General features: G+C 49.1%; 1 protein-coding gene across 3 annotated transcripts in view; it reads left to right on the forward strand.

The window, feature by feature from the left end:
- Positions 1-9953, forward strand: part of Kiaa1211 (KIAA1211 ortholog) — a 158154-nt gene that overhangs the window by 119292 nt on the left and 28909 nt on the right. For all 3 annotated transcript variants that reach the window (XM_023711093.1, XM_023711095.1, XM_023711094.1), the window contains 3 exons: positions 4624-4788; positions 6923-6991; positions 9190-9372. In XM_023711093.1, the coding sequence (XP_023566861.1) occupies positions 4624-4788; positions 6923-6991; positions 9190-9372 (417 nt within the window). The remainder of the gene's footprint in view (positions 1-4623; positions 4789-6922; positions 6992-9189; positions 9373-9953) is intronic.

The raw sequence follows: 9953 nt of genomic DNA on the forward strand, positions 1-9953 counted from the left end.
ACAGTAAATGTCCTAGAATCAGATTAGCCACCATTGCTAACACATTCTTTTTGAATGAGATTCTACTAGAATGCTACGAAAAAGAAAAATGACATTTTTCTATGGCTTAGGGAGCTGCCCAGCCCTTGCTTGGAGCTGTCAGAAGTTGGGGAGGGCGTCTGTAGTAATGCATTTGAAAAGGTTGCCCCCTAGTGTCCACGGGTGTCATCGCACCTAGACCCGGCCTAACAATGCACCTGCAGCTAAGAGGCTTTCCACTGAGTACAGAATGACTAAGGACAGCACACATCAGCCTGCTCTTTCCTCAATAAAGTCACTCCACATATCAAAATATCTGTGGCAAGCGATTAAACTTTTTAGAAGATGAACTGCATATTTTTCTGAGTGCATGTTGGCAGCATTTTAATGAGCAGGGCAGTGATTGCAGAGAACACACCAGTGGTGCGCTTTGGGAGGATTCTGTGCTAGGGAGTCGGTTGCTTTGTGCCCAGTGGAATGAATAGCATTTGAGTGAATGAGAGAAAGCAGTGAAATTAAAAGTGGTATCGTGGCCTCAAAGGAAGTCGTTTAACCTCTCTGACACTCATTTTCCAACCCAAACTATGCAGATGAGGTGCCAGAGGAGAGGTTGTAAGGCCCCTCCAGTTCCTGCAATCTGAATGGAAGCAGGACAGCTGTAATGCTTTGCACAGCACTGCGTTGGGACAACCCCATCCTTGACCCTCCTGGCAGCTTCCCAGAAACACCGCACAAGGAGGGAGCCTGGTCACTGAGATCAGAGCAGGCTGTGAGGCACATACCAGCTAATGAGCACAGTCTAAACCTCGGGTGACTTTAGGGTTTTCCCACAGTTCTGTTGGGGGGAATGTTTAATTTCACTGAACCACACATATTAGGGTTAAGAGGGAAATCTCCATTCCTAGCAGCTAGTGTCTGCTGCTGAGCTGAATTTATCTAATAATACAAAAATCCTACATATGAGGGCTTTGACATCTAATGCAGTAGTCAAGGACACAGAGAGTAAACACCTGCTCCTAGCCACCTCATAGAGCAACTGTCCTTAAATCGGTAGTTTTTCTTTCTTAGACTTTACTTTCATGGGGAGATTAATTGGTTCAGGAAAACAGCAACTTTATTTGTCCTCTGCTTTGCTCCTACAGACATGGTTTGAAGAAGTCTGTGAAAAAAAAAAAAATCTGGGGAATTCTAGGCCCTGGCAAGAAGGGAGCTGCAGAGTGCAATGTGCCTGGCATTTCCACACCATGGACACAAGCTCATAAATATGGATGTGCATTCCTGTAATGTCGTTCTCCAGCATTCCATATCACAGAAAAATGGCCCAATTTGAGTGAATAAAATATAGCCCCTTTTAGTCGACATTCCAGTTCCAACAGTAACTCCATTCACAGCCCCCAGCAAAATAGACTAGCAGCGCAGGCAGAAGATGGCTTGCTCGCCTGTGGTTACAATCACAATGCATGAAGACAGCTCGTAGGTGGGGTTTTTTGTTTTGTTTTGTTTTGTTTTTTTAAGGGGGAGAGAGTGGTGTTTTACCTCTCTGGACTCAAGAGCCACCTCATCCGATCAGTCCTGTTTTCAGTGATGGCTCACTTAGATCATAGCTCCTGTCGTGACAGCACCTGACTGGAGACAAATTGAAGTAACAGCACGTGTCCACATGGCCAATTCATGTGACGTTTTAGATGATCATCAGATAGGTTTGAGCAGTAATCATAGTTGTCATTACATCTCACAAAATGTCACAACAGCCAGCCTTGCTGAGGCACCCCCCGGGAGGCATCTGCAGGCCCAGTGCAGGAAGTATGTGGGCATGAGGCCTCGTCTGTGGGTACCACGGGGTTACCCGGCCCTGGCCTACAGCCCACACCTGACAGCTGCAGGCTGTGAGTCCAAGCACAGGCCTGTGTGGACACAGCTCCCCAGGGCCCGGCCTCAGCACCATCCCATCATCCTCTGTGCCTCTGCTAAGCTCTCTGGCCACCAGCTGCGTCTTCTTCTCTGGGGAGGTTTCAGATCAATGATGTACCGAGACCCACGTTGCACTGTGAAAGGGACAGCAGTGTTGTTCTTTTGTCAGGGTGAGCCTATCTGTGAGGTAAATTAAGCTTTCAACATCACACTGCCTCGTTTCCTCCCTTTGACCCCAGGGCCCACAGCGCTTCCAAGGGTACCTGGAGCCTTGGACTCTTCCTGGCACCTCTTCCCTCACGGCCTCTGTCCTTGGCGCCTGCCTCTTACTCTACCGCTTTAGCTCTCTCCCTTACTGTCCCACATCCCACGTTGTTCCTCTTCTTATTCTGTGTATTTCCATTTGAAGCCATGGTCATCACCCTGTCTGGACTTTATTGCAGTCTAGACTGTGATTACATTTTGCTACACTCTGTCTCTTAAGAATCAGCATAGACCGACATCAGTATTCCAAAAAGGACCCTGATGAAGTAGAATATTAGCATATTCATTCTTTTTTTTTTCCAGTGGTGACAAAAGTCCTCATTTAATGGCATTAGAGGGTTAGGCCAGGAAATGCATTACAGAATTATCCTTTCCTTGTGGGCACAAGAAATACCTTCATCTTTGTCAATGGCCACACCACGGCTAGAAGAAGGAAGAAGCTCCAGCATTCTGTACCACAGTAGGATCACCAGGCTTAACAATAAGTATTGTTAGAAAAAAGAATTTTGAGTATTCCCAGCATAACGAAATGATGACTGGCTGAGGTAACAGATATACCAATCATCCTAACTTGATCATCACACACTGTATGTATACATGTACTGAAATACATGCCATATTCCACTGATATGAACAATTGTTTTATATTAATTTTAAAAACACCCTGATCTTGGGCACTCAGGAGCACTGGCAAGCAGCAGAACCTGCCAACACGAGTGTCCCTGGCGGATGGGACTAGCACAGTTTCCGGCTCGTGGCCAGCACCCAGGGAAGGCTGGCCCAGGAGGACAGAGGAACCTTCCCCACATCTTGGGCCCAGGTTCCCACCCCGTCTCCCAGGGCAGCAAAGCAAGATGGGCCTGTGGCTTTGTAACTCCCATGTCCTCTCGTCTAACTCCTTGGCTGTCCTAACTGTGCCTGCTTATTGACCTGTGTAGACTAGACACTAACACTGCTTCCTGCTGCACTTGTTTCGGGAGACACCCTTTCTCCACTTTCTGCTCCCCGCAACCCTCTCAGGCTGCTGAAGCTGCCCTTCCCTCCCTGGCTGAATTTCTCTCGGGCTTTGGATGTGCAGCTTGCCAGGGCCCGGGAGCCCAAAGCCTTGACTTGCTGTGCTCCTGACTTGGCATGCGGGGTCGGGAGGGTGCAGGGAGGGAAGGCTCATGGACCTCTGTCACATGTCTGCAGAGCACTGCTCCCCAGGCTGTGCTGGGGGGAAGCTGGGCACAAGAGCGGGGAGATGGGGCATTTGGCCCAGGGGATTCTTCTGTCAGGGAACTTCAGACAGCTATTAAATCTGCAGTATCATCGCTTTCTATAACCACCGAGCAAGAAGGAAGTATCATGTCAGAGCTGTGGGAGCCAGTGAAGCGCATGTCAGATGCCCTCAAACGTGACTTTCAGGGGGCTGGGTCCACATTCCTGTGTGGTCAGTCACCTCTCCACTGCACTTCTGAGCTTTTTTGCAAAGTGAGAGGTTGGAATAAGTGATTGCTGAGTCCTATGCAGCTCTACAGGACTAAATATCAGCCAGATTAAAGACAAATATCACACATCTCTTTTTTGAGATGTATGCAGACAGTGAAACCCAAGTGAAGCACCCTTCTAAAGCAGTGGTTTTGAGGTGGGAACAGCCCCCACCAGGGGACACTGGGCAGTATCTGGGGATATCAGTCCTTTTCTAATCTGCCCCTTATCTACTTCCCAATACACTGCACCATCCTAGTTCTGCCCTGTTTCTTGGTCCCTTACCCTTCTTCTTTCCAGCTACAACCAATAATAAGCCCATCCTGGTCCTTTGCTGTCCCAGTTCCTCCAGGCCCACAATGTGCGCTTGCAGTGAAGGCGGAGGAAACTGAATTGTTCCCACCCCTGAGTGGGAACACCCCTTCAGCGCTGACTTGCAGGCCCCCTGGGCCTTCTGCATCTTGATGCCGTGACCAAAGCAGGCAGCCTAGACACAGGATAGCAAACCAGGCTCTGGGGCAAGGCTCACAGGAAGTGTTCCTGAAAGGGACTGGTGGATGCCTGCCTTGAGAATATTGATTTCTGTGGTTCCTATATTTTCTACAACTGCATGCCATATAACCCTTATGCTTGTAATAGACTTCTTTAAATTTATAGATAAAAATCAAAAACACATATTCCAGATTTGGTTCAGAAAGATAATCCCACTAGAAAAATCTGGGCCTTTCCTCAGGGGGCGTCTAGAGGAAAAGCTCCTGGTATGAAGTGGGGAAGGGAAGAGGCCTGAGATGAGTGAGCGCACTGGGGGACCGAGCACACCGTGGGCCCACGCAGTGGAGTGGCTAGAGCTGCTGTGCTGAGCCTATGCCTCAGTGCTTCCTAGATATGCTGGGAAACCTCACTGTGGCTTTGGAGATCACTTCACTGCTTCAGAAATGTCATTCTTTTGTTTCTCTCCAGCGACAGCTGGGCAAGAATATCAAGTTTGGGCAGAGGCCACTCAATGCCATTCCCATGAAGAAGGCAGGCAGTGGAGACATTAGCTCAGAAGAGGACTTGTTCCTGACCAGTCCCATGGAAATTGTGACCCAACAGGACATCATCCTGTCAGACACTGAGAACAAAGTAAGCCTCCAGCGGGGGAAATGGGATTGCTCAGAAGCAGTGCGGGGATGTTCCCGCAGTGGATGGGGCATCTTGGGGTCTCTGTGGAATGACCAGTGGGGGAAGCTTTACTGGTGAGGGGCTCAGGGCTGGAGGGCACTTCCTGGGAAGATGCCACTTCCTGGGGCCAATGAGAAGGGAGTGGAGGAGGGCACACCAGTTCTGCCCTGCGCCCGCCTTGTGCCCTCAGCACTCAGGCTATATTGTATGGAGCCCTCCCTGACCTCACCCCTGAGCTTGTCGCGTCCTCCTTGCCTTTGCTGTGAGTTTTTCCCACTCCTTACACACCAGCCCTGCTCGCATCTTCTTCCCTGTCTGTGTGTCCTCCCGACTTTCCCGCCACAAACCGCACCCTCCACATCTGTGTCTCCCCACAACTTATGCAGTGCCCGTTTAATAGCTCTGAGTGATTACATGTCACACTGGACTAACTGAAAGGAAAATGAGAGAAAGAAGAAAAAAAAAGAAAGAAAGAAAGCAGGGCTCAGGCAGGCAGAACACCGCAGATGGCTAGCTCGGAGTCCCTGAGTGTGAAAGAAGGTCATATTCATACCATGCTGTCAAAATTCAGCCTGCTGCACTGGAGCAGAGACTACACATTCTGAATTGAGAGTTCTTCTGCATAGAAGGGAAACCCCCACGTGCCTGCTGGAAAGGGAGCAGAAGTCCCTTTGTCACTGGCCAGAGTCGGGCTTCTAGAGGTGAAGGATGGGGCTTCAGATATTTTGAAAGATGAAAAATACATTTTCTCAGTTCTGCCTCTTGAGGTGCCTGCAATCAGGGTGGTTGGTATTAAAATGGAGAAAAGCATGCCGGCCATCATGAGAGTATTAAGAAACATAAGTGATTTGCAGAAGAAAATGCAGAAAGGAAGGGGAAAAGGGTGTTTCACCCTCGTGCCCACCACTGCTTGGCCCTGGCCTGATGCCCCTGTGCCCACACACACTAATACCCTCTGAGTGAGGAGTGAAGCAGGGGTGAGACCCATTCTTTCTAATTGATCTAAAACTGCTCTTCCCAGCCTCTTCGATGTCAGACAACAATCAAGAGCAGGAGCAGCGACCTAGTTCCTGTGAGCTTTGCAGAGCAGGCCCTGTGGCCTTGGGGGGACAGAGGCTATCAGTGTAGCAGGCCTTGACGCAGACGTGGGTGTCAGTAGATGAACAAGATGAACCCAGGGCCACCTCATGCAGTTTGCTTCCTAATGTGTGGCCAGTGAGTAAACAAATGTAATCACTTGAGAGCCAGAAAAACACTGGCTGCACAGAAAATAAAAGAAGGTGAAAGTCACAGGGAGGATTATGTCTCTAGGTGTATGGTAGAGAGCAGAGCTGGCATAGCAAGTGGAAAAATAGTCTAAGTGGAGAGTGGACCACAGTAGAGGTCCCGAAGCAGACCTGGAGGAGGTAGTGTGGCCCGATGGGGAGGTGGGTGACAAGGAAGATGTACCATGGGGAAAGGGGGAATCTGTGGGAATTCTGTTCTGCAGCAATAGGATGCCTCTGAGGATTTCTAACAGGGCAGTGTCATAATCTGATCTGTGTTTTCTTTCTAAGTGTGGGGCAGAGAATGGACAGGCAGGGCCAGCTGACAGTGCTAGGAAGAGAAGATAAGATCTTTTGTAAAAGTGGTGACATGAGCTGACAGGTAGAGCAGGAGAGAGCCTCAGAAAGCGGGGTGCCCAGCTGGGGTGTGCCCAGGGCACGCCTAGGACCCTGGGGTGGGTCTCTAGCCTTCTCTTCCCCCTCCTGCCTGTACTTTTGCTCCCTCTATGCTCCCTTTTGAGCCCAGCCCTTTGTCTGTGGCACTGGGAGGGCCTTGTTCCCTCTCACCCCTTGCATTGAGGGGAAGGTTCTGGCCGTGAAGGGGTAAAGTTGCCAGCCAGGCCAGAGCACCAGGGCTGGAGCCATGCGTGCAGAGCACAGCCCCGCTCCCTGGCTTGGGTGGTGAATGAGCAGCTCTTCGGCTTCTTTCAGGCTGTGGGCCAAACTCACCCATGCATGGAGGAGGAGCAGCCCTGGCCAGTCACAGGTGATGTCTTGCCCAGAGCTTCCTGTTCTAGTGTTTGACTTGAGTGCCTCCTCTGTTGTTTCAGTCCAGTGATACGCCAAGTTCTCCCAGTCCTCTGAATCTGCCCAGAGCCGAAAGTGAGATGGAAGAGAAGGTAATAGGATCTGAACTTCATTTGCTTTCTTTACCTTCCAACCTTTTTTTTTAACCTGCCATTTCATTTTTCATTCATAAATGTTACCTTTATATGTTAGTTTAAATTCCTTCAGTATGCAGCCAGTAGTTGGGGTTGGAGTGTCTGTTTCCTTGGCAACACAGCTGTTAGAACTGAACCCTGCTCTGCAAAAATGCTCAGCATGCTCTAGGGGCTTAGAAGTCTGTAGCCTTCCTTAGTGTATCATGTTCTTCAAGTCAGTGTTAATCCATGGAGAAGTGTGTCCCAGAATAATCGAACGTACTCAGGTCTTTAAGGAAGAACCCTCTAATAGAGATGCAAGAAGCAAACACATAATCAAAAAACCTCAGCCATAGCTTCTCTCTCTCTCGCTCGCTCGCTCGCTTGCTTGCTCACTCACTCTCTGTCTTTCTGTCTCTGTCTCTCTCTCTGTCTCTCTCTCTGTCTCTCTCTCTCTCTCTCTCTCTCTCTCTCTCTCTATATATATATATATATATATATATATATATATATATATATATGGGTTAGCCACAGGGCTTGCTTTCTGCAAAGCCTACCTGCCCTGCTTCCACACAGAAGGTGAAAGAGTAGACTAACCCCAAAAGTGAACCGAGTCAGTACATAGTAACTTCTGACATGCTCAGAAAAAATACTTCCAGCCTTTGGCCTCTAGCGTCATTTATTTATGGTTATCTTTACATGGTATGAAATTCTTGTCTGTTGGGAAGAGACAAAGTAAACATTTACTTCTATCCCCTAAGAGATGCATGAGGAAAAGAAGTTAAGGACTTGTAAACCTTTTAAACCTGGGACTTTGCCTGCAGGAGTCTAGGTACTGTAAGCCAGCCCCCCGGGCACTCTTCCATGGGAGCAATTTGTTCCTGTAAGAACTTTTCACCTGCTCAGAGGACTGGCCTCCTCCAAAGGTCTGGCAGAAGGGAAGTGCATAGGTCAGGTCCCCACAACAGGGACAGCTTGGACAGTGCCGGTGGGTGCCTTGCTAGCATAGCTAGAAACATGGCAGGGCACATCCAGCTCAGCGTATTGTGTCTGTCTACAATCTGTCACTATCCCTGACTTCTTTTCCTCGTGCATCTCTTAGGGGATAGAAGTAAGTGTTTACTTTGTCTCTTCCCAACAGACAAGAATTTCATACCTATTGTAAAGATAACCATAAATAAATGAAGCTAGAGGCCAAAGGCTGGAGCTATTTTTTCTGAGCATGTCAGAAGTTACTACGTACTGACCTGTTTCATTTTGGGGTTAGTCTACTCTTTCATCTTCTGTGCAGAAGCAGGGCAGGTAGATTTTGCAGAAAGCAAGCCCTGTGGCTAACCTGTGTGGACTCTACACTTTCTGGGTGGACACTGCCAAATATGTGAGTTCCCATCCAGCCCTTGTGCTCGCAGAGCCTCGCGCACAGGCAGCCCCCGCACACTGGCCTTGTGCAGCCAGCAGCCTGATACACAGCTTGTCTCAGTTGTCTGCGGTGACAGGGGCGGCTTCCTGCTGTCTGATCTGCCCACCCTCTGGTGTAGTCTGTGCTGCTGTCACTCTGACCTTTCTAATGTGTCCAGGCAGTCTGACGCTGTGGTTCCTTGATTATTGCAACTGCGTCCAGCAGTGCAGGCTGTTTCTGTTTGCCCTCTGAGGAACTGCCCCTGGCCCCGGTGTACATTTTTGCCATTGTTTTTCCACCCAGGCCCTTGCCTTTTGATCTCTGTAGTACACTCAGTACCCTAAGACTTTGGAGCAATTGTGCCAAGACATCCTTGCTGATTGTAAATCTCATCTTCCAGGCTTGGGGTTTTTGTCCTTTCATTCCTTTAACAGGTACAGGCTGAGCACTTACTTGGGCATTAAAAGTACACATGCCAAGATGGCAAAGACACCCGCCCTTCCTTGAAGGGACCACCGTCCTGTGTAGGAGTGAGTGTGCACACAGTATCTGAGAGTCAGTGTTCCTAACCTAGAAATCACCTCATCTCGGAGTCGGCAACCACTTCTTACTATCTTAGGCTGTGCAACACAGGGCCTTATTGAGGCCAAATCAGGCCTCACTTCCCCACGCCCACAAGCCCGTCTGTCTGTGGGTGCAGACTCCACTCTAGCTCTTCTGTCGTGGACTGCCCTGCAGGTTTTCCTGACCAGACTTTACATCTTAATCTGTATCACAGACTGCTCCAGTTAAACCGTCTCGGCCAAAAAGGCACCTGTCTTCTGCTAGCACCATTGAAAGTGTCAACCTTGATGCCATTCCCCTGGCCATTGCCCGCCTGGACAACAGTGCTGCCAAGCACAAACTGTCAGTTAAGCCAAAAAACCAGAGGGTGTCAAAGAAGCACAGGCGACTTGCCCGGGTGAGTAGACTCTCTTGGCTGGGCAGGTGCCCTTGCTTGTTGGGCACTAATTCTGCCCAGTAGGTTAACATAGGGTGGATCTGTGGAGGGACCAGGGTCTCTCCCCATTGGGAACTTGAGGTGTGTTTACCTTCTGCTGACCTTGCCGGGGGGCCTGTGGAGGACTCCACATGCTTTATGTTTGCTTTGCAACAGAATAGCCAGCCAACTTTTCCCTGCTGTAGCTTAGCCAAAATGCCTTCATTCTACAAGGATGGACTTCTTAGTGATGCGCTATTCACGCTGTTCCTATTGTTCATTCATATTAAGAGAAAGGAACCAGGTGCGGTGGTGCATGCTTGTAATCCCAGCACTTGGGAGGCAGAGGTAGGAGGATTGCTTCAAGCTCAAGGCCAGCCAGCCTAATGGCTACGTAGTAAGTTCAAGACCCTCTTGAACTGTGTATTGAGGCCTTATCTCCAAAAGAAAAAAAAAAAAAAGGGGGGGAAAAGGAATTAAGCAATAAGCAAGGGCCTAGAGAAGGTAAATCATGAAGATATCTTTAAAGATTTTTTTCTTCCAAGTTTACTCTTGCTTAGTAT

Source organism: Octodon degus, unplaced genomic scaffold, assembly GCF_000260255.1.
Source record: "Octodon degus isolate 3935 unplaced genomic scaffold, OctDeg1.0 scaffold00019, whole genome shotgun sequence".
NCBI lineage: Eukaryota > Metazoa > Chordata > Mammalia > Rodentia > Octodontidae > Octodon > Octodon degus.